Source organism: Convolutriloba macropyga, chromosome 10, assembly GCF_964194025.1.
Source record: "Convolutriloba macropyga chromosome 10, txConMacr16.3, whole genome shotgun sequence".
Taxonomy (NCBI): domain Eukaryota; kingdom Metazoa; phylum Xenacoelomorpha; order Acoela; family Convolutidae; genus Convolutriloba; species Convolutriloba macropyga.
The window spans coordinates 58,803,663-58,829,630 of record NC_134477.1 but is presented as its reverse complement, the minus strand read 5'-3'; the positions used below and the strand labels follow the sequence as shown (position 1 = coordinate 58,829,630).

General features: G+C 35.1%; 1 protein-coding gene across 1 annotated transcript in view; it reads right to left on the bottom strand.

The window, feature by feature from the left end:
* Positions 1–2,147: 2,147 nt before the first annotated feature.
* Positions 2,148–25,968, bottom strand: part of LOC142348226 (cleavage and polyadenylation specificity factor subunit 2-like) — a 134,956-nt gene continuing 111,135 nt past the window's right edge. Inside the window, exons 9-13 of the mRNA XM_075399507.1 lie at positions 23,202–23,380; positions 21,728–21,858; positions 8,974–9,229; positions 8,228–8,408; positions 2,148–2,800 (exon numbers count right to left, since the gene is read on the bottom strand). Of these exons, the coding sequence (XP_075255622.1) occupies positions 2,247–2,800; positions 8,228–8,408; positions 8,974–9,229; positions 21,728–21,858; positions 23,202–23,380 (1,301 nt within the window). The 3' untranslated portion in view covers positions 2,148–2,246. The remainder of the gene's footprint in view (positions 2,801–8,227; positions 8,409–8,973; positions 9,230–21,727; positions 21,859–23,201; positions 23,381–25,968) is intronic.

Below are 25,968 nucleotides of genomic sequence, written 5' to 3'. Positions count from 1 at the left end.
GATTGCCGGAAAATAGCAGCCGTTGGAGCGCTTGATGCACATCGGGAGTAAAACAGAGAAAGAAAAAATAGAAGAGATAAATTGACTAAATTTTTTTTCAGTGTCAAAAAAGTTCAAATTCGGTGAACAGTTTCGGTTGGATTCTAAGCCTATATTTAATTAAGCTTCTAAACTGAAAGTTAATTGACTTAATACCAATGTCAGCTAGCAAACACTCTAATGAACTTTGATAACCTATTTCTCAATGACATTAATGACCGGGCTTTGTCGGCTTAATTCATTGAGGGAATGGACTCGGCTTAATTCTTGCGTAATTCATTGAGGGAATGGACTCAAAAACCATTCAGTTGAAACAGTGAGAGAGGCAAGTCATAAGTCAAACGTGAAAGTCGTGACTTATGCAAAACGAAAAACGTGATCAAAAGGTAAAGCGAATTAAAAAACATAGCAGGACAAGTCCTGACGTATAATTCAAAGAATTTTCATTGACTAAACAGAAAACTAGACCTAGAACGGACAATGAGTGAATTGTGAAAACATAAAAAATTTCTAAAAAAAATATATCCAAAAAAAACCAGATAATCAATGTCAAAACAACGCATGTGAACAAAAAAACTAACAAGAAATGGACATTTTGTTCAAACAAAAAACTAGGCCTAGAATGAACTATGAATAGATTGGGAAAACCATTTAGAGAAAAATCTGCTTCAAAGAATCGAAAAAACAGTGAAAATTAAAGTGATATTGCCGTATGTGAACTAAAAACCACAAGCGAGAAAGCGAAATTTTGTTAATACCGTTTTCTGATTCTACTTTAAAATTAGAGCGAAAAATATTCACGCAGCAAAACCACTCGCTTTTACGCTCTACATCCTGTTTCGGCGTGACCAAAATCACTAGTCCAATTGACTTAAAAAATCATGAAAATGTGAGAACAGATGTTGAAAAGAGCGCCCCAATACAAATCAAATTCTCTGAATTGTAAAAAAACCACGATGTCCCCAATAATAGCCACTATCGCTACGCGGCTATTAAAAATGATAACATGAAAATACGAATATAGATAAGCAAACTACAAAAATCTCCCTATTGGATTGTTAGGTATAATCAATCCAGCTGCTTTAAAAGGAGTGACTAAAAAGGGAGAGGCTTCATTGAATACGTGGTTCTCGAAACAAGACAAAAGGAAGTGGTTCTTGAAAAATAAATTTTAAACACAATTCAAAAGCTCTTAAATTATTTTTTACGTTTTTGACTTTTGGTTTAATTATCGAAAAGACAATCAAAATTTTTAAAAATTGAAGAATTCTTGAGATTGAAAGGCAAAAATTTCTATGAAAGACAAAAGGGATATTTTCATTCAATTTTTCTCCGCTCTCGGGCAAGAAGGCGGGCTGTAAATAAAAGACAGACAGTAAAGATAAGAAAAAAATGGGATTGGCTTCACTCATCTTTTACTGATGTGTTCTTAGCCTCATTTTTTACTGATGTGAGTAGCCTAGCCTTAAAAATTGCCAATATCACTTGTTCCATTGAGCTTCCAAAATATCTAGGAGACAAACAATTGGATTCCTCAATACGGGACCAAGCTAAATTAGCGGGTGTTCATTCTAAGTTAAGCTAATACCATATAACCTACTAGTATTTCTTTTCAAAAATACTTCAGAGCAATGGTTTGTTTTTCAGCTCTGCCTTTACGTGCAAACAGTTTCTTTCTCAAGCTTTCGGCGTGACCAAAATCACTACTCCAATTTGACCTTAGAAATCATGAAAATGTGAGAACAGATCTTAAAAAGAAAACGCCCCAATACAATTCAAATTCTTTAATTGCAAAAAGGAGAGCGCCTAAATAATAGCCGTTTGAGAGGCTCACGGCGGTTATTATTGAGCAGAACAAAAACGATTAGACGAAATGTGGGTAGTACAAAAAAATGGCATAAAAAGAACAGCAGGACCAATTTCAGGGCAATTAAAAACGAGTCTCAGAAAAAAAAACTAATGAGCTCGTTTTCCAGCCTCCACAATTTCTTCTATGGATGGTATAAAGGGACACCTTGCTTAATGGCTGTTTTTTTCTATCATCTCTAATAAACCACTTACGTTAATCAATTATTAGATTTTGATTAGCTACTTCAGAAGATAAAAACTGTCGTTTAAATATTCAACTTCAATTATCAATAAAAGAAAATCAGATCACACAAAAATGCCACAAGCTATTAAATAAACAAAAATAGTTGTGGATGTCTTTACAAAACTGCAAATTGCTGATACAGCAGTTCTCTAACTTTGTAATAATCTTCACATAAACAACCTTCGATAGAAATGTGTCCACTTTTTAAACGCTTAACTGCGACTCGACCATTTACGACCAAAACTCCCATTATGAACTCAGCTGGCAATCCATTTTTTGTTAAAATCATTTTGAATTCGTTCAGTCTAACTTCATTTACGAAAACCGTATCGTGTGAACTAGCATGGCTTTGCGAATCCGGAATTTTCTGTAAAAGTGGAACTTTTCCGCTTGAGATCGTTAAGTCCATCTGATTCTGGGCGGAATCTTGGAATTCCTTTTCCATTTCTGATGCAATTAATCCGTCAATCCACGTCAATTCAATTCCTCGAACTTTGTTCCAATCAAGACCTGCCATTAAATTATCGGTTAATTTAACTTGGTAAATAAAGCTTTCTAATGTCGCGTCAACTGTTTCGCCGTATTTTGGAACCAAGGCACTTAATTCCACTTTAGCGTCGTTGAGACAGTAATCCACGACGGCTTTCGCAGATGCATCAGAACTTCGTACTAAAAAGGACAAAAATTAAATTAATGAAATCTTGGTTCGTAACAGACCATTGATTTTATTATCAATTTTTATCAGTTCAGTTTGAATTACTCTCGCTATCTTCTTGGAAAAATCTTCGGGGTATTTATTCAGTCCTCGCTCCCAATTATTTCTTGCCACTGATTTCCGACTCATACGATAAGCCATAAAACAAATTGACATAATTAAATATTAATTAATTAACTAAATAAATTTTAATCTGAAGTCTGATGAAAATTCTAGTACAAATATTTAGATATCACTCGCCGACTTGGTGATAGTTTTAGATAGAGTTTTACTTCAAAACAAATATCAGCTTCAAATCATTTGAAAACTGATAAAATAGTCCAACTTAAGTAATGAAACTTAAAACATACCCGGCAGATTGCCGGAAAACAGCCGCCGTTGATTCCAATAAGCATGATTGGGATTGAAAGAATAGAAGATATTGAAAAAAAAGATTTTTGTACATAAACATTTTTTAAGTCCGAATTATTTTGATGGCATTTCGTAGTTGAACATAACGTACTTCTGTTTCTTAGAGAGAGGCTACAGGGGCTACTATTAATACCAATAACCATTAGAGATGGTAACTAAGACTTATAGGAACGACGTTCAAATAGCGGGCATCTAAAAATGGGCTTTATGGATTTATCCCGTTTCTACTTCTGACTTCAATTTTTATCTGACTTCAATTTTTTATACTGACTCTGTTCATTTTGAATTGCTTTGCTGAGCAACTGATGTTCAAAATCACTTTTAGCAGAATGAGAGAAGAGAGAAACTAGCCTAGAGAAGTCAAAAAGATATCACGCAAAATGTTGAAAAAGCGGCAAAATGAGGTAAATCGAAACATTTTTTTATTCGACGAAGTAAAAAACATAGCCGGACAAGTCCTGACATACAATTCAAAAAATTTTCATTGACTAAACAGAAAACTAGACCTAGAAAGGACTATGAATGGATTGGGAAAACCATTTAGAAAAAAACGATCCAAAAAATCGAAAAAACAGAAAAAATCAAAGCGAAATTGCCGCATGTGAACAAAAAACCACTAGCGAGAAAGCGAAATTTTGTTCAAACACCGTTTTCTCACTCTACTTTAAATTTAGAGCAAAAAAAATTCACGCCGCAAAACCACTCGGTTTTTCGCTCCACTTCCTGTTTCGGCGTGACCAAAATCACTACTCCAATTTGACTTCAAAAATCAAGAAAATGTGTGAACAGATCTTAAAAAAAACATAGCCGGAAGAATTCATTTCTTCAAATTCATTTTTTCTCTGTGGACTTCTGTCTTGTAACTCATCTGCAACATTTGAAAAGTTTCGTTGGCCAATAAGGATAGTTAAACTCAGAAAATGACAAAAAAATTCAAAAAATTTGAAAATCAAAAAATTTTAAATTGCAAGCTTTATTTAAAAAATTATTATATTTGCAATCTAAAAAAACAAAAAACTATTTTTCCGTCACTAGGAACTCTGCAATAACATACTAGCAAACTCAATAGCAACGAACCACTGGCCAGTGAGGAAAAAGACTAAAATTTCAGGAAGTCAAAGAAAAAACTTACAATTCGAAAATCGCTAAAATTTGTAACATTAAAATCTTGAAACACATTCCCCATTACCAACAGAAACTATGCAGTAACCTATTATCAAAACCTAAAGGAAATGTTTTGGCTGTTCAGGTTAGAAAAATCTAAAAATTGACAACAATTTTCAAAAAATTGAAAAAATTGGCTTATGCCATGGCCAATAAAAATTTTGCAGTAAACTATTTTCACAAATCCTAGACGAGATTTCTTGCTACCTGGAGCTGGAAAACTTGAATAATGACAATTATTGTCAGAAAATTGGAAAAAACTGCAAGTTTTATCAAAAAAATTGGTAAAATCAGTGAAGTTGAAAACAATTCCATTATCACTAGAAACTATAAAATAACCTATTATTGTGACACCAAGAGCTGAAACAAAAATATTCAGAAAACTTAAAAAAATTTTAAAAATTAGAATAAATTACTGTGTTTATATTTGGTGTAGCAATACATATACCACTTAAAATGGCCATAAAAAGTAATTACGTCTTGCAAAAGACCTTTACCAACTTTTACAAACCTCACTTTCAGACTGGTCCAACAAAAATCCGAAAAAAAGACGAAAAAATTGCAACATTTTGGGCTCAAAAACTTCTGAAAATGACCTGTTAACCTTGAATTACGGCCTTCCCAGTAGCTTCACCACTCTAAGTACTTGATGAACTACTAAACGCGGCTAAGGGCCTCTAATGAAACTTAATGCCCGCTGAGCTTTACCTGTATCCCGTTTTGAAAGCTCAAAGTCATGAAAAAAAGTGTGAAAACATCTTACGAAAAAAAAACCTAGCCGGAAGAATTCCGGTAACGACTCGAAGTGAAAATCCATTTAAACGCCATCCAACTACTCATCAAACAAAACGTGCCTTCACTAATTTATGATTATCTTGAAAAAAAGTCATGAAACAAAAAAGTAAAAACAATAAAATCAAATCTGTTAAAATATGATAAAAAATCTGATCGAATTTTGTTATAAATTGAGATCCCGAAAAAACTATCTCTGCCAAAATAACTTCATCAAAACAACTAGTACTTACATAAACCACATATGTGAATTTTGAACAATACTTTAGGCTAAAATTATGAAAAAAACAGCTCTTAAAAACAACTTTCACTGAAAAACTGGAAAAAGTTACTAAATTTTGAAATATTTTAAAAATATATAAATCCAAAGAAAAGTTCCCTTCCGCCAATAGGGTATCCAGATGCTTGCAAAACAATAGGCAAGTCATCATAGGCAAAGAAACTTCGCTAAAAACAGAAAAAAACCGAAAAACTGCAAAAAATTAAGAAAAATAGTTCCAATTTTCGCCACTTTTTGTCATATTTCTCAGCAAAAAAATTATTCTTACCCAAAACAATGTAACCAATTGTTATCATAAAATTGCTCAAGTAGAAGGGGCTTCTTCAATACCCATTGGAGCCAGTAAAACAAAATAATCGTCAAAAAACGCAAAAATTATCCCGAAAATCTATCCCGCAAAATATATCAAAGACCTCCGAATTATCATAAAATTCATATGAATTTCCAGAAACCTTCAAACCACTACCGAAACCAGCCTAAAATTAAAACAAAATCATAACATAACCTCTTAACCAAAATAAATGAAAAAAAAACTGCTTTAAAATGCCGCACGTGAACAAAAAAATTCCGCTCGCTTAGAGAAAATTTTTTCACACATCAATTTCTCGCTCTCTAAAAAACAGCGGTATGAACAAAAACCACTCTCTTTTCGCTTCGCTCTTCACTTTTGTTCAGCGCCAAAATCACTCCTAATTTTTTCACGCGTTTCATTTCCCGCTTCAAAAATCACTCCAATAAAACTGATTAAAAAAAGGACTTCTCCAATAATCCTCTTCGAGTCGTAAAAAGACAGCGCCCCAATACAATTCAAATTCTTTGAACTGTAAAAAAAATATGAGCACTATAATAGTCGCCTAGAATTGAGGACGCGGCTATTAAACACAAAAACCTGAACTGAGTAGGCACGAAAAGTAGTGATTCGAAGTATTTAAGAATATATTCCTCGACCTGCATGAGAGCTGACACCAGTTCCGGAATATCAGCTGCTACTTCGTAATGCCTCACATCAAATTCCTCTTTATGTGTGATAAGTATTAGATGAAGGAAACCTACAAAACTTATAATGACACTGCAGACATTGTCACGCATGTCCCAATGTACGCTCTCACATGACTACCGCAGAGCAATGATGGTTATTCACTGTAAATATACTTGACTATATTTTAAACAATTGATGACTGTTTTTATGAATGATATTCAAGTTTCGTTTTGTTGAGGTCTTCTTTACATGTTAGAGAAAATAGATGGCAGATTGCCAAAAGCCGCGAAACAGACTGGTGTCATCCCAAATAAGAGACCGCAGACCCGACACAAAATTGTCGCGCTAAAATTCAAAAATCTGATTTAGAATTGTATTTTTATCAAAATCTAAGAGACTGCATTCAGCTATTAAGAAAAATCTGCATTCAGCTTGAAGAAAAATCGGTTCATTAAACAAGCTGTATACGTCGAACAAGTAGAGCTTCCTGAAAAGTCAAACTGTTATCTCAAAATGAAAATATAGCCTGAGATTTTTTAAAGCGTGAAATCATTTTAGCCGGATAAATACAGTCGGAAGATTATATATAGACAGAAACGAATCAAAGATAGGCTCTAAGTCAAATCTGAAGCAAAAATTAAAAACTATTTGAAAATAAACTTATTCTTATCTCGTACGAAATCAATGAAATCAAACAGGTATTAATGAAGAAAAATCGGTCCATTAAACAAGCTGTATACGTCGAACAAGTAGAGCTTCTTACCAAACTTTATCTTATGCACAATTTACATTCGGTTGTCTCTAACTTCTAACACTTCCCCTGAAATTGTGCATCACCCTTTCACAATTCCTAACTCTCTTGTATCTCTTTTGCGGTTAAACTCAGAGACTAGGGTCTAGACCCATCACTTGTTAGGGGGTCTAAGCAGGCTCAATTACTGTGAAAATGGACCAGTACTGGATTCGAACCAGCATTTCCTATTTGCAAGCCAAGTGTATTAACCATTACACCAACTGGCCTTAAACTCTCGAACTTGAACATCTCTTATAACCCATGCTCATATTCTTTCTTGCTCCTCAAGCCTTCCTTTCTCTAGCCAAGTATACGTTGAAAAAAATAGAGCTTCTTGTGAAGCTATGCCAAACTTCATCTTATGCATGCAAAATTTAAAATTCTCCAATACTCCTCTTCGAGTCGTAAAAAGACAGCGCCCCAATACAATTCAATTTCTTTTAATTATAAAAAAAATAGGAGCGCTATAATAGCCGGCTGAGAAGATGAGGGCGGCTATTAAACACTATTATAAAATAACTCTATACGGTCCACTTAAATGAAAAGTACAACTTTGAAAGACAAATTAAAAATTTTTTCATTGAGAGACACTTAACGTCAACACACATTGACATACGTTGACCACACGTTGACATACGTCAGATTAACGTGGACTGAAAATTCATACTTTTAAACATTTACACAAATGACCGGCTGAAGGTCAGTATAGAATGTACAGTATTCAGCGTTTCAAAATAGAGATTTCGACATCAAACGAGTTTTACTTTTCAAGCTTCGAAAAAATTAAGCTCAGACCAAATAATTCCTTGTTCGGATTTGGAGTTATAAGTATCTACAAATACGTGCAAAAGCATTTTCCAAAAAAATCATAAGCACAAACATATGATCATTCACAAACATATTTGTTAGAAACATATGATTATTCTGGGATTATTCTAATGATCATTAAATAATCTTCTTACCCAAAATTAGTTGTTTGGGTTTGCAATGAGCAATGATTTTCTTAACTGAATCACCATCACTTCTTCCTTCGTAGTCGATGAAGGCCAGCTTGCATTTTATCTTCAAACTTCGCTTCTCAATCACGCATTTAGTAGGTCGCTCTTCCGTGCTAGTCAAGTCCACCACTTCAATGGTTTGTTGCTATAAATTTAAAAGATTGTTATTATGTTTTGCCGTTTTTACACACGTGCTCAAAATATTGATTTTTTTCTTCATTTTGTTTTATCTTTCCGATTAACATTTCGTGACATATTATACGGCGAAAATAACAGCCACTACTTTGCAAATAGCTGTATTAGCAACAAACAAATTTTTGTCACTTTTTCAATGGAAAAAATTTTCAATTAGCCTAAATCATAATTTGGCCAGTTTTATTATTGATTCCGCAAGACCTAATTTATAGACCAAACACTAAAGATTTTCGATATTCTTCAATTAGTTCACGTGAATACATTTAGCAAATGGTTTGACAATAGTAACTCAAATTTTGATGAACATCTGAACAACCTGTTGGCAAATTCTTGCGCTAGTATGTCATCGATTCTCTATCAGCTCAGAATGCATCATTCAAAAAAAATTTCATTACAGATTCATAAATCTGACATCCGTCCGGAATACCATTATGGTGACCTGATATTCCGTTTGTGCACTTCGAAAAGTATTCCTCAAATAGCAGTCCTTTTCCCACAGACAATTTTTTTATAACCTGCTTTTTAGTCTCTCCCCTTTCCTTGGCCACTAAATCGGGATCACAAAACACATCGTGATCTATGATCTCTCCGTAATCATCCCACTTCAACACTCGATCTCGGTGGGGAAACATCACGTGTGATTTCTTCGTTGGTTTGAACACACTCGGCTTATTGCAATCTGTGTCCACGAAAAAGTCACGAGACCGATTTTTCCATAACTTTTCCAGTATTATCTCCTCGTTTTCTTCGTCGCTTGAGTCGTCGTCACTTCTGAAACGCCACCCTTTGATCGATTTCAAAATAACATTACGAGAATTTCCGTCACAACACAACCTATTAGTTTCAATCCGCAATAAAACAGGTTTCGAAACTCTCACCAAGTCTAAAAAGTATTGCAGAGGCGATGTATAAAAAGCGTTAGAGCAGCGGCTCATTTGACTCATTACGATCAGTCCAGTTTGAGGATAGCTTTAATTCCAGCTTAGTATTGGTTTTACCATCAAATCATCAAAAAACAACAAAAAATTCCGTATTCAAAAGTGTAACGGCTGCTTTCCTATCAATGACAAGGAAAACTTTCCACCGCCCAGTTCGTTTCAGCGGTTTCAAATCTGTCCGGATATCGTGTTTTTGCAGTTAACTTTTGTGAAATGTATTATCACCTATACTGTAGATTACCGTTGCATTACTTGATACTCAATGATTGCAAATAACTATTTGCTCAGCTTTGCTGAATAACAAATGGCTTTGCTTCAACTACGCAAAAATCCAAAATTTTAATTAACCAATTGCTCTCAAATTAGAGGTTTTCGGCGGTATCTCCTAACCACAAAAGCTAGCGAGATAAAATTTCACAAGATTATGAACGTTAGGTAGGCCCACTATCTGATGTAAAAATGAGCAACGCTAGGTAATCTGCGTTGGTGGGGCTACCTTTTATATTTTATACCCAATCTTAATACATGGGTAAAAATTTCAATGTTGAATAACTCCGTAAAAAAAGATTCAAACTTAAGCAAAATTGGCAGTGCAAAACACTGTCATACAAGTAATCAAACGAAAATAAAGTGAACTGCATTGGTTAAATGATCTTCGAGAAATAACACAATTTTTACCTCAAATTCGAATATTCCGAGTTAATTTAATGAACAACTTTTTCTCAATTGGCCTCAAAAACAATCCACCAATAACAAAACTATGCTAGGCTTTGTTAAAACCGGTAGGAGCACCTGACTATGTGCTTTGCAAAAAGTTTCTTCTACTTTGGAACTTTGTTCCTCAGAAAGAAAGTTTTGAGAATAAAGTTTCTGAGGAACAAAGTTAATTCTCTTTTCACAAGTCAAAGTTGAGTCAAAACTGTACAATCACTAATATGAATTACACAAACAAGACACGATAACAAGTAAATTACCGCTCAAGAAACTGTGCTTCAATACGCACTGCAAGTCAACATGTCAAAATTGCATTTCTTATTGGTTGTAGATCACTATGTCGTAAAATTACAATGTCGTCAAAGCACTGAGTTTGGGGTTCGGGATACCTCATACGGTGCCCCGCACTCTCAGAAATGGTAAGAAAATCGCAAAACTCATCAAATCTGGCATACCAAGTTGGGTATCTCTTACGCTCAATTTGTGTGATTGTGAACATGTGGCAATAATAACGTAGTTCGAGATTGAGTTTCACTTCATGTATGATGATTGTGTACTAATAATAGTTACTGATTATAAATGTTGAACAACGTGAACAAATCCATACGGCTTCGATAGAATGTAGCATTAAATTTCGCATGTCAAGCTATTCTAACTTTACTGCTTGAAATGGCCTTGAAGCGCTTTTCAATTTGGTTGTTGAATTCGTAAGCTCAGCAACCACAAAAGTGCTATTTTTTCACAAAAACGATAAAAAGCACACCAACTAGCTGAGAAAAGCCTACAGTAGAAATGTTATCAAGAAGTTTTATGAGGTCAACTCAAATGCATGTTTGGAAAAATCGGTTATACTTCATAGTTATATTGCTGCAAAGTGGCTTGACTTTGTAGAGGAGAAATTAGAGCAGGAAATATCCGGTTCATTAATTTGCAAAACATAACCGACTAACATCGGGCAAACAGCTCTCAAACGACCGGCGAGCGGTTCATTTCGCCAGTAATTAGTCACGGTTTAGTGAGTCTAGCTTGAAGAGGCGTGATACGAGCACAGCGGGGCGTAGTGGGGATGAATGTGGAGGGGGGCACCAGAGAAGACGGTGGGAGGGGTTCTTAAGGCCTGACTTATGTGCAGGGGGTGGGGGATTGGAGGGGGGTGAAGTGATGGGGGCTGATGTGGGGGTGAGGGGGGGGGGTTGACGTATGTGCGTCTCTGTGTGTGTGGCGAGTCATAAGGGATATAGAGTCATAAGGAAGATATAGAGTCATAAGGGAAGACAACATAATCCCAACAGATTGTCAATATTAAAATCGAATTATCAAAAAACGAGCGCTCATTGCCAATAGAAAGCAGGCAAATAGACAGAAAATAGCCACCGTTGATGCACTTGACGCACATCGGGATTGAAAGTGAAAAAAACATAGCAGGACAAGTCCTAAAAATAATCCAAAGAGTTGAAAGAAAACCGTAGAAGTACCAGGCAAAAAATAGAGTCTCAAAAGTTTTGAGAAACTTAAATATTCAAACAAATTAAACAAAAATATAATTATTGCTATAACTCTTGAACCTTTTATTCTGAAGGCTAAATTGGAACCTTTTTTTAAAAAATCCCGTTAAAAAACGCACATGCCTTGAAAAGGGTTTATTGGCCACTAAAGATAGAAAAACTCGAGAAAAATTAAAAAACTTCAAATTGAAAACTGCAGAACATATTGAAAGTTTAAATTTTGCTGCTACATTATAATCGAAACTATTTTTGTCTGTTGAATCTATTAAGTACGTCATCTGCAAGACGTTCATTGGCGCTTAAAATTCAATAATATCAAACAACAAAAACTTTCAAAAGAACTTGAAAATTTTGCTGAAAATTTTACGGAAATGTTGCTGCAATTCCAGCTATTAATTCCTGCAATCTTCAGTAACATTTTATTAATTTCTGAAACTATCCAGTAGCCACATTTAAAGCATAAAAAATTTCACTGGCCCACAAAGATCGATAAACTCGCAATAAGTAAATTTTCAAAGAATTTTAAAAAAACATTGCAAAAAACTTATTTTAGTAAAATGTTGAAAGCAATTCCAAATCCAATAGAAACAATGCAGTAACCTAAAACTAAACTCAGGATAAGCTAATCTGGCCTCGAGTCAGGAGAAACTAAAAAAATGACACTTCGAAAACCATGGAAAAAATTTCAAAATTTATCAAGAACTAGCTAAAATTCGGGATAATAACACGAAAAACATTTCCATTGCCACTAAAACACTATTCAGTAACCCAATGTCAAGCCATAAAAACATTTCATTGACCCAGAGACACATCAAAGAACAATACCACAAAATACCACTTTGTAATTAATTTTGCAATACGAAAACATACGGCAAAAAAGTAAGGAAGAGAAATTATAGATTGCACAAGACTACTTGGAGCTTAAACAAATGTCAATTGAAGTCATAAGTCAGCAAAATCTCAAGGAAGGATAAAGACAAGAAACACAGTCCAAAGAAGAGGTAAAAAACGCCTTTTCACATTGATTTTAGACGTTCTCGACGATTTCAGTAAGCAAAGCACATCAAAGACTACTGAAACAAGCAGAGGGCCTCATGCAACGTAATACCCGCCAAGCGTTACCTGTTTATTACTTTTAGAAAACTGAACGCCAACTGCAATATGCGAAACAACGCATCTTAAAATTAGACAGCGCCGCAATACAATCCAAACCTTTGGATTGTAAAAAAAATGACATAAGTGCCCGAAAAGTGTTCTAAATTTGTGCGAAGCTTGTTAGATTATCAAACTAAACTTAATGCAGGTTCTCAACAAAAGAGTATTAAGCTTCACAACAACGTCTGTCCGAAATAGCTCTAAAGAAATTGGATAACCTTGTGCACTGACTTGATGACCGGTTTTCATCGGTTTATCCTGTTTGTTTTGGTTTCGCCCTTTTGGCATTGACTGCTTTCATTACGTTGCTTAAGAGTGAAAACCAAAAATCCATTCAGTGAGTGAGTTACGTCAAGAGTCAAACGTGAAAATTGTGACCTTCGTACACACCGTAGTTTAAAAAAGCCATCCCAGAAGATCAACAGACACAAGGGAAGACATGCAAAATGCAACAACCAAAACCCCTTGCATGGCATTGAAAAACGCTCCTACTGTATTGTAAAAACATTTTCTTGAGAGCGAGGTGTCTCAGAGTCATAAGGGAAGTCAATAAAATCCCTAACAGATTATCAATTTAAAAGTTGAGTTATTAAAAAATGAGCGCTCATTGCCAAAAGAAAGCAGACGAATTGACAGAAAATATCTGCCGTTGACGCACAACGAGATTGAAAAAGGAAAAAAGACAGCAGGACAAGTCCTGAAAAACAATCCAGTGAATTGAAAGAAAACCGTTGAAGTACCAGCTGATCAATTGAACATGGCCAGCCAAAAAGATAGAGTCTCAGAAGTTTTGAGACACTAAAATAATCAAATTAAACAAAAATGAAATCCTTGCTAAAAGTCTTGAAGCTTTTAGTCAAAAGGCTAAAATTAAACGATTTAAATAAATCCGTTGAACCACGCACAAGCCTTGAACATCGAGATTGAAAAAGAAAAAAAAACATAGCAGGACAAGTCCTGGAAAACAATCCAGAGAATTGAAAGAAAACCGTTAAGGTACCAGCTGATCGATTGAACATGGCCAGCCAAAAAAAAGTCTAGGAAGTTTTGAGAAACTAAATCAAACGAATTAAACAAAAATAAAATCCTTGCTAAGAGTCTTGAAGCTTTTAGTCAAAAGGCTAAAATTAAACGATTTAAAAAATCCGTTAAACCACGCACAAGCCTTGAACATCGAGATTGAAAAAGAAAAAAAACATAGCAGGACAAGTCCTTGAAAACAATCCGGAGAATTGAAAGAAAACCGTAGAGGTACCAGCTGATTAATTGAACATGGCCAGCCAAAAAATGGAGTCTAGGAAGTTTTGAGAAACTAAATCAAAATAAAATCCTTGCTAAAAGTCTTGAAAGTTTTAGACAAAAGGCTAATTATAAACCACTTGAATAAATCCGTTAAACCACGCACAAGCCTTGAAAGGGGTATATTGGCCACTGAAAATAGAAAAAATCGAGAAATATGATGAAGACTTCAAATTAAAAACTGCAAAACAAATTGAAAGTTTCTAAACTTTGCGACCTTAATATAATCAAAAATTTTTTTGATCTAATGAAACTAGGTGGCGCACTTCAGTACACCACCTGCAAGACCTTCATTGGCCCATAAAATTCAATAAAATCAAACAACAAAAAATTCAGAAAAACTTAAAACTAACTGAAAATTTTACAGAGATAATGCTGCAACTCGTGCTCGCAACATGAGAAGCAACATTTTATTATTTCCCGAAGATATCCAATGACCAAATTTAAAGCAAAAAAGTTTCACTGGCCCATAAAGATCGATAAACTCGCAAATTTGAAAACTCAAATTTTATCAAAAATTGCTTGAAATTATTTTAACAAAATGTTGAAAGCCAGTCCATTGCCACTAGAAAAAACGCAGTAACCTAAAATTAAACCCAGGAGGAGCTAATCTGGCCTGGAGTCAGGAAGAAGACAAAAAACAACACTTCGAAAAACATGAAAAATATTTAAAATTTTATCAAAAAATAGTAAAAATTCGTGATTATAACACGTGGAAAAACGATTTCATTGCCACTAAAACACTATTCAGTAGCCCAATGTCAAGCCATAAAAAATTTTCATTGACCCAGAAACACATCAAAGAACTCAAAAAACACTACTTTGTAATTAATTGCATTACGAAAACATACTGCAAAAAGTAGTAAGGAAGAGAAATTCTAGATTGCACAAGACTACTTGGAGCTTAAACAAATGTCAATTGAAGTCATAAGTAAGCAAAATCTCAAGAAGTATAGAGACAAGAAACACAGCGCAAAGATGAGGTAAAAAAACGCATTTTCACCTGGATTTTAGACGTTCTCGATGATTTCAGTACCTTAAGCCCATTAAAGACTACTGAAACAAGCAGAGGGCCTCATGCAACGTAACACCCGCCAAGCGTTACATGTTTATTCCATTTAGAAAACTGAACGTCAATTGCAAAATGCGTAAAAACGCATTTTAAAATTAAGACATCAAGCCAATTGAATCCAAACCTTTGGATTGTAAAAAAAATTGACATAAGTGCCCGAAAAGTTCTAAATTTGTGTGAAGCATGTTAGATTATCAAACAAAACTTAATGCAGGTTCTCAACAAAAGAGTATTAAGCTTCACACCAAAGTCGGTCCGCAATCGCTCTAAAAAAAGCGGATAACCTTGTGCACTGACTTGATGACCGGTTTTCATCGGTTTATCCTGTTTGTTTTGGTTTCGCCCTTTTGGCATTGACTGCTTTCATTACGTTGCTTAAGAGTGAAAACCAAAAATCCATTCAGTGAGTGAGTTACGTCAAGAGTCAAACGTGAAAATTGTGACCTTCGTACACACCGTAGTTTAAAAAAGCCATCCCAGAAGATCAACAGACACAAGGGAAGACATGCAAAATGCAACAACCAAAACCCCTTGCATGGCATTGAAAAACGCTCCTACTGTATTGTAAAAACATTTTCTTGAGAGCGAGGTGTCTCTTAGAGTCATAAGGAAGTCAATAAAATCCCTAATAGATTATCAATTTAAAAGTTGAATTATCAAAAAATGAGCGCTCATTGCCAAAAGAAAGCAGATAAATTGACAGAAAATATCTGCCGTTGACGCACAACGAGATTGAAAAAGAAAAAAACATAGCAGGACAAGTCCTGAAAAACAATCCAGCGAATTGAAAGAAAACCGTTGAAGCACCAGCTGATTAATTGAACATGGCCAGCCGAAAAGATAGAGTCTCAGAAGTTTTGAGAAACTAAATCAAAATAAAATCCTTGCTAAAAGTCTTGAAGGTTTTAGTCAAAAGGCTAAATATAAACCACTTGAATAAATCCGTTAAACCACGCAAAAGCCTTGAAATGGGTATATTGGCCACTGAAAATAGAAAAAAATCGAGAAATATGATGAAGACTTTAAATTAAAAACTGCAAAACAAATTGGAAGTTTCTAAATTTTGCGATCTTATTATATTCAAAAATTTTTTGGTCTATTGAAACTAGGTGGCGTACTTCAGTACGCCACCCGCAAGACCTTCATTGGCCCTTAAAATTCAATAAAATCAAACAACAAAAAATTCAGAAAAACTTACAACTAACTGAAAATATTACAGAAATAATGCTGCAACTCGTGCTCGTAACATGTGCAGTAACATTTTATTATTTTCCGAAACTATCCAGAAGCCAAATTGAAAGCAAAAAATTTCACTGGCCCATAAAGATCGATAAACTCGCAAATTTGAAAACTCAAATTTTATCAAAAATTGCTTGAAATTATTTTAACAAAATGTTGAAAGCCAGTCCATTGCCACTAGAAAAAACGCAGTAACCTAAAATTAAACCCAGGAGGAGCTAATCTGGCCTGGAGTCAGGAAGAAGACAAAAAACAACACTTTGAAAAACATGAGAAATATTTAAAATTTTATCAAAAAATAGGAAAAATTCGTGATAATAACACGTGGAAAAACGATTTCATTGCCATTAAAACACTATTCAGTAACCCAATGTCAAGTCATAGAAACATTTCATTGACCCAGAGAAATCGAAATACTCAAAAAATACCACTTTGCATTTAATTTTGCATTATGAAAACAATGCAGAAAAACCTGTTAGGAAGAGCAATTCTAGATTGCACAAGACTACTTGGAGCTTAAACGAAGGTCAATTGAAGTCATGTGTAAGTTAAATCTCAAAAAAGGATAAATAACAAAAAAACAGATCAAGATTTGAGCTAAAAACGCCATTTCACCTTGATTTCAGTCGTTCCCGACAATTTCAGTACATTAAGCACCTCAAAGACTACTGAAACCAGCAGGGCCTCTTGCAACTTATCGCCAAGCGTTACCTGTTTATTCCATTTCGAAAGCTGAAAGTCATCTGCAAAGTGCGTAAAAAGACAGCGCCCCTATACAATGCAAACCTTCGGATTGTAAAAAAAATTGACAAAGCACGAAAAGTGGTCAATTTTTGTGTGAAGCTTGTTAGATTATCAGCTAAGATTAATTCAGCTTCTCAACAGAAAACTATTAACCTTCACACCAATGTCGGCCCGCAATCGCTCTAAATAAATTGGACAACCTTACGCACTAATTTATTGGCCGGTTTTCATCGGTTTATCCCGTTTGTTTTGATTTTGCTCTTTGGCATTGACCGTATTCCCTACATTGCTTAAGAGTGAAAAAGAAAAGAAAACTCCATTCAGTGAGTGAGGTACGTCACGAGTCAAACGTGAAAATTGTGACTTCCGTAAACAGAAAAACGTAATCAGAAGGTGAAGAACTGTAAAAAAACATAAGACAATTCGAAGAATTCTTGTACACTTAACAAAAAACTAGACCTAGAAAGAGCAAATATCGGATTAAGACAACCATTTCAGAAAAATCTGATAAAGAATTGGAAAATTAGCAAAAATCAAAGACAAAATGCCGAATCTGAACCAAAACCACAGACAAGAAAACGCATCTTTGTTCGAAAACCGTTTTCTCACTCTACTTTGCAATTGGAGGGGGATAATCCACGCCTCAAAGCCATACGTTTTTCGCTGCACTTTCTTCTGTTCCGTGGGGACCAAAATCACTACTCCAATTTGACTTCAAAAATCATGAAAATGTGTACACAGATCTTCAAAAAAAACAGAGCCTGAAGAATTCCGGAAACGACTTAGAAATTTGACCATTCTAACTGACATAAGAAACTTTCAAGTTAATAATCATAATTTTGAAACAACAAGATGGAAAACAACAAAGAAAAAGTATCTGACAGAAAAAATCATCAGACAAAATTTGATGAAAATTTCTTTACAAGTTGGACAACAAAACAGCAATTTGCAAACGAACTTGTTATACTATTAGCCTTCATCCATCAAACCACAACCAATTGAGAGATGAATTAACGAAAAAAGTTCATACGGAGAAAATCCAGGAAAACAAATAGAAATGAAGGACAAAGTCAAAATATATTTTCCAAAATTCTCCCACAAATCAAAAAAAAGCTAAGACACTACTTCCCAGCAATCACTTTCAAAAAAAACTCTCACTGCTTCTTTTGGAGCATTCACCCACACATCAACTCACAGAAAAATTAAACATTAAAAGACCTAAAATTAATTGAAAATTTGTATTATGTTTTTCAGATAAAAGTTCCATGCCTAGTCTTCAGAAGCAACGAATAGAAATAACAGCTAAGGAACAACGACAGATCAAAGAATGAACACGAAAAACTACAGCGAGAAGCATAAAATAAGAAGAAAAAAGAAACAAACGATAGTAGGCCAAAAATTGACTAAAATTAATTCAATTTCGTCATCCATAGCTCAAAACAGAGTATAAAAGTGATTTGATTCAGATGGCCAACAGCAAATCCAAACACACTATTACTAGTTTAGCAAACCGAGACAAACACTTTTACCTGAAAAAATGGAGTTTAAACAAAAAAAAGCTTTGAAGATGCCGCACGTGTTCAAAAAATTTTTCACACCTACTTTTCCAGCTTGCTCTCAAAATTATAGCATGAACAGAAAACCCGTCTTTCTTCTCTCTGCTCAGCAGCAATTTGACACATAAACATTGTTTTCACATATCACTTCCTGTTTTGAACACACTCCAACAAGATTACCCATCAAAAAAACAATCGGATGAATTCCGGAACAGACTCGAAGATGTCTTTGACAAAAAGCAGCCTGTCCGAAATTACTTTCTGATGGCCGTAAGCATTAGAGAAGAGAAAAGACTATTTTCATTCAAAACATTTTAAAAGTAATATTAAAGAAACAAAAATTCAATTACTTTTCAATTTGTACAAGTACAAATTAAAATAGAAAAAATATTTGAGACAACTCATTTGCTCACACAAATTCACACAAGACAAAATAAGCACAAAAACATCTCTTAATTTGAAACAAAGCAATAAATTCTAAGAAATTAAAACAAACTTTTGTCTTAATTCACAGACAAAAGAGCTTGGTACCAAAAAACCAGTATTTAATTTGTAATAGAAAATGCCCACGAACATTAATCTTACATTGTTAAACGTAAAAGTAATAAAAGGACCAAAAATCGATAAAATAGCCTTTAAATTGGAGAATTAGTTGAAAAAGCTTCAAATTAGCTTAAAACTCCCTTGGATTACTAAAAACCTTCGAAATGCTATCAAAACAACCTGAAAACCTGAAAATTATGCTTTAGACGACTTATTATAATAACCTTTTGGACAACAGAACATTAAAAAAAAACTTGAAAAAACTGCACTGGCTCAGCGAAATTTTTTTCACACCTACATTTCTCGCTGTTTCAAAAGAAGGCATGAACAAAAGAACCGCTTTCTCTTTTCTCTGCTCTTCGAATTAGTTCGCTGAAACAATCTTTTCAAACTTTATTCACTCCCTGAACTTCCGGTTTTCTTGCTCGCTCACTTATCAAAAAAACAAAACCATAAAGTCTCTTCGAGTCTTAAAAACAGAAAACCAGAGAATTTTCGGGTCTTAAAAAGACGCTCCACCATTACTCCTCTTCGAGTCGTAATAACAAACAGCACCCCAATACGATTCAAATTCTTTGAATTGCTAAAAAAGGCGAGCGCCTGTAGAATGGCCGTGGAAAGGCTGACGGCGGCTATGAATAAAACATAGCCGGCAGATTGCCGGAAAATATCCGTCGTCGTCGCTCTTGGTGCACATCAGGCTTGATTGAAACAGAAAAAGAAAAAAGATTGATAGAACTTTTTTCTGTTCTTTTCATTGTCAAAAAGTGTTCTAATTTGGCGAGCAGTTTCAGTCAGATTATAAACCCAAACCTAACCAGATTCTAAAATGAAAACTAATAAGCTTCATACCAATGTCAGCTAGCAAGCACTCTCATGAACTTTGATAAACTAATGCTCAATGACAAGGCTTTATTGGTTTATCCTGTCTTTTGATTTTGCTCTTTTGACTTTGACCGTATTCACTACATTACGTAATTCAATACGTGAAAGAATTTGAAATCCATTCAGTTGAAACAGTGAGTGAGGTAAGTCAGAAGTCAAACGTGAAAATCGTGACTTATTTAAAACGAAAAACGTGATAGAAAAGTAAAGAGAACATAAAAAGAAATAGCAGGACAAGTCCTGGCGTACAATACAAAAATGTTTATTGACTAAACAAAAATCTAGACCTAGAACGGATTGTGGGTGAATTGGGAAAACCATTTCGGAAAAAAAATTAGATTAAAAAATGTAAAAAACTGAAAATCAATGTCAAAAAGGCGCATGTGAACAAAAACCACCAGCAAAGAAACCAAACAAAAATCTAGGCCTAGAATGAACTACGAACGAATTGGAAAAAGCATTTAGAATAAAAAACTGATCCAAAAAATCAAAACATAAATCGACTAATGTCGGAAGAATTTGCTCTCGAACGACAGGCGGGTGGAAAAATATTTGACCCCACCGTGATTCGAACCACTGACCACCCGTTTCATAACCATATGCACTGCTGACTGTGGTATTTGGCCCTTATTCGCTTTTCTGCAATCGACATTATATTAGCAACAGGCTTTACTTTGGAGTGAGAGCAATAGAGATCACCCAAAAATGAAGAACGAAAGCGCGAAAAGAATATTCTAGAAGAAAAGCGCAAAATGGTAAAGCGAGAAATTTGAATAAAAAGACCAACAAATTTACAATAATTGCTATGAACTTCGTTCAAGAACGATTAAAAACGGATCTATTCTGTTTCGCTCAGCCCCCTCCCTCCCCCCCCCCCCCCCCCCCCCCCCCCAGCTTAGTGAACATAAATCTTTTATGACCCCCGGGAGCACGTGCTATTTTCTTATACAGTAACGTGCTATATAACATAATTTGTAACTGGGTGGTCAAAAAAACACTGGGCGCCAAAACAGAATAGATCCCAAAAAACAGTAAAAATCAAAGTGAACTTGCCGCCATTGAACAAAAAACCACAAGCGAGAAAGCAAATTTTTGTTCAAACACCATTTTCTCACTCTCTAAAATTCGAGTGCAAAAATTTCACACCGCAAAACCACTCGCTTTTTCACCCCATTTCCTGTTTAAGCGTGACCAATAACACTACTCCAATTTGGACTTAAAAATCACGAAAAGGTGTGAACAGATCTTAAAAAAAGACAGCGCCCAGTGTTTTTTTGAATAATAGCCGTTGAGAGGCTGACAGCGGCTATTAATCACAAAAAGTATATATCACTAGATTAACACCAAAATTATACTTAGCTTAGAAGATTGCAACTGGTGTCCAGATTCTAGGATTTATTCGTTTTGATACAATGAAAGCTGACTTTTGTAAACCTTTGAAACTGACGATAAATATGGCTCCATTTTGCCCCCTCAAGCTTAGTAGGCATATCAATTTTACGCCCCAGGCTCATGCTCCGTATAACAACAAACCCTTTGCAAGTGGGGATCGTAAAAAAAACTGGGGGCCGAAACAGAATAGATATATAAATATATTCCAGAACTTCTCATTTGCTTACTTTTGTTCATCTTCATCTTCGGTGTCCATGTGAACATCCTGTAACCCAGAATCAAAAGGTTTTGTTTCCAAAAACTCTCGCTTCGGCCTCTTTCTACCCTCTCGCTCCAATTTGGCTTCTGCTTCTTTTCTCTAAAACAAGTCTAAGATAGTCATAATTCCCATGTATCACCACCCACTTATCAACACGAATCAAAACTATTTACAATTATTTTGAATTTTAATATCAGAGCCGACAGATTGCCAAAAATAGCCACGCTATAGACTGTTGAGGCCCTTAGTTGAAAAAAATTGATAGGACCAAAAAGTTGCTAACAACAGAAATCGAAATTCTGATTTGAAATACTGTTCGCCTATAAATTCCATTTACAGTTTACGTGTACAATTTAAATTTAATAAGAGTAGAGAAGACATTTTCGCGAGTGAGGTAAATAATGCATGATCAAAAACTATACTCGATTGGCCTAAAAATATAGAGGGCAGATTGCCGGAAAATAGCCGCAATAGCTTCCTACATCTCCAGTCAAATAGATAGTAAACAAAACAGGCGAAAAGAGGAAATTCTGTTATTTAATGCTAAGATGTTATATTTAGATTATGAATCTGTATAACTTATTGCTGTGTCATTAGGTGCTCTCAAATAACCTTGCATTAGAGATACACACATTCCCTTGACATTACCTCTTTGAATTAACGTAAAAGTCAATTTCAGAGTGAGGTATTTTTGAGAGTGAGGTAAGTCACGTGTGACCAAAAACTTCATCACGCGAATAAATAAAAAAACTCGCTGAGCTGAGAGTCACGCACGCAATTCAAAAGTTGCATGAACGAATGAACAAAAACCAGATTTGAAGTGATTGTGATGTCATATTGTCGCAACAAAAATCTTGACGAAATAAAAAAACAAGTTGACAAAACCTGGCCTACTATTCAAAGAATTTTCTTTACTAAACAAAAAAACTAGGCCTATAATAGACTATGACTTGATTGGTGAAACCATTAAGAAAAAAATCCTATCAAAAAACTCAAAAAAATTAGCAAAAATCAAAGCAAAAAGGCCGCATGTGAACAAAAAAAAACAAGCGAGAAAGAGAACTTTTGTTGATACACCGTTTTCTCGCTCTACTTAAGAAACAGAATAAAAAAATTGCAAGCTGCAAAAATGTTTGCTTTTTCGCTCCACTTTCTGCATCGGCAAGACTAAAATAATCGCTTCAAAATCTTGACGACGAAATAAAAACCAAGAGAAGGCCAATAAAAGCCCCTGATATCGCTGTGCGGCTATTAAAAAGACCACAGGACAAATGTAATTGCTACAAACTTCGTCTGAGAGCAATTAAAAACCAGGAACACAGCAATATAGCTACGCTCAGCTGCAAAATCCAGACAGAGAACTACTATTCATAATCTCAATTTCTTAGGAAACCACTTTTATATTATAAAGAAAAGACTGTATTATTTTAGTCGACTTTCACCTGTTTTTCCAAGTACTGTTCTAATTCTTCTCCCTCTAAAAACACACGTTTCTTCACGTCAATCGCAACAGCTTTAGTCTCTGGCCTGTCAATCAACAGCTTTGCCAGTGTGCCCTGTCCTGTCCTCTGTGTGAAAATGACAGAGTTTTTGGGATCCTGACACCACTCCACGAATAGATCTGACAAAAACAGAAAGCAATAATCGCTGTCTCGCAATCCAAGCAAGAATGCATGTTACGAGCTGTTCGTAATTTGTTTCATTCACAATAAATCAAGTTCATAAAAGTTTTTTAATCTTGTTTTTCTTTTTACGAATACATCAATGGCATTCTGTAGACTTGGAATAAGACATACTAGCAGGCCCGCAAAAGCACCACAAAAAAATCATTTAAAAGAATAGGTTTTTAAAAAATCAGATTTCTTTCGCACCACCTTGTGCTGTAAAGCCTGCCTCTCGTTCAACAGCCATATGGTTCGGTTGTGATAATTTGTTCGGTTGTGATAGTTTCATATCAAGTCCCACGGGCCGCTGAGGCATGGCCATGGCCCGCGAGGCATGGCCAAACGCGCTAAATGCGCAGTTCTTTAATAGTAAAGTGGGGGTTTACTTCCTATCTAAAATGAAGTGGGTTTTTTTTCCGTTGGGGTTTCCTTCTGCAACCGCGTTACGCTACCGATGTGTTTGGTTTAGTATATAACCCCAAGAACCAGCAGTTTTTTGTTTAACTTTTTTGGCTTTGCTATCTAGCAAATTTAAGGAGCGCGACGACGTACACAGATATTGAACTTCTACATGGTGGCTTAGCTAAACGCAGGTAAACCGCAAAGCTGCATGTCTAATGAGCAAAGATGTGGAGCTTAAACATTCATGATATATAAAGGCAGGAAAAAACAGAAAAGACTGAGAAAAAGAAAGGAAGAGTAGAAATATATATAGATAAAACAGGACATGAAAGAAGCAGAGAAAACACTGACAAGAAAGCTGGAAAAGAAAGAATAAGAAAAAAAGGGAAAAAAGAACAGAAAAGCGAGAGAAAAGAGAAAAAAATGCAAGAGATGACAGAGAGGTAAGAGAAAAGGAAGGGAACCGAAAGAGAGAAACAAAAGATAAAAGAGAAATAATGAACAGAAAGGAAAGAACGAGAGAAAAGACAGAAAAGAAAGAGAAAAGGCGGGGAAAAAAGAAAAGAGTCAGAAAGCATACATGGAAGAGAAAAGACAGAACAAATAGAGAACAGAAAGGCAGAAAAAAGAAAAGACGGAAGAAAGAGAGAAAAAGAGAGCAAAGGAAGGGGGAACAGAAACATAGAAGCGCAAGAGAGAAAAACAGGATATGAAAGAGGGAGAGAAAACACTGAACAGAAAGCTAGAAAAAAGATAAAGAAAAAAGGAAAAAGAAATTCAAAAGAGGAAAGAAAGACAGAGAGGTATGAGAAAGAAATGTATGCGAAAAAAACAGAAAGTAAAGAGAGAAAAATAAGCGAGGAAAAGACAGAAAAGAGACAGAAAAAGAAAGAAACGGAAGAGAAAAGACGAAAGCAAGAGATGACAGAAAAACAAAAACATTTCAAAAACCAAAGAAACGAAAGACAGAAAATAGAAAGAAAAAAGGCAGAAAAAAGCAGAAAAGAAAAAGAAGAGAAAAGAGACAGAAAAGGAAGAGAGAGGAGAGAAAAAAGACAGAAAATAGAACAAAAATAAAGAAGAGAAAGAGAGAAAAGTAGAGGTAAAAAGACAGAAGAGAGATAAAGAGAAACAAAGAAAAGAAAGGGAAAACACAAAAAGACCAATGAAAGAGAAAAGAAACCGAGAAACTAAAAAAGAAACTAAAAACCCGAAACGACCATTGAAAGAGAAAAAACTGTGAAACCAGCAAGAAAAGGCAGAAAAAGAGAGAAAAGCAGATAGAAAGAAAGCAAGACAAAGGACAAAAAGAAGAGAATGAGAGATACGACAAAGACCAAAAAAAGGAGGAAAAAGAACAGAAAAGAATGACTAGTGAAGAAAGAAAAGAAAAACGGAAAAGAAAGAGAAAGAAAAAAAGAAAAGGCAGAAAAGAAGAACAAAAAAAGGGACAGAGAGACAGACAGAGAGAGAGAGAGAGAGAGAGAGAGAGAGAGAGAGAGAGAGAGAGAGCAAAAAGGAAGAGAGAAAAAAGGCAGAAGAACGCGAACAGAAAAAAAGGGAACAGATAAAAGAAAGCGAAAAAAAACAAAACATAGCCGGCAGATTGCCGGAATAGCTGCGAAATAGACTTGCGTGCCGTAAAATACAGATGGAACAAGATACAGAAGTGAATTGATAATAGTTATCGCCGCCGCCGATAAAACTTACAAGTTTATTTCAAAGGAGGTTGTTTTTGGGTGCAAAAAAAGTTTCCCTGTCGCGGCTCGAACCGGCGATCTCCGGATTTATAGCCAGTCGCCTTAACCACTCGGCTGTCGGACCATACAATCTGTTTTCTTACAATCAACTTTGTTTTAGGAACAGATTCTGTTTCTGAATAACCGCAATTTAGTCACGCAGAAAGCGTGAAATCAAGCGCGAAAAAGCCATTTAAGCAGTGACGAGACAGAATGTTCTAGAACAAATGTAAAACGAAAATAAAGCGTCGGACGACGAAACAAAAAAAAACCAAGAGCACCGCAATATAGCTACGCTCAGCTTACAGCTTCGCAGCTATAAAAAGAAAGAGTAAAGAAACAGAACAAAGAGGCAGAAAATATGAAAAGAAAAAAGAACGGAAAGTGAAGAGAAAAAATGAACC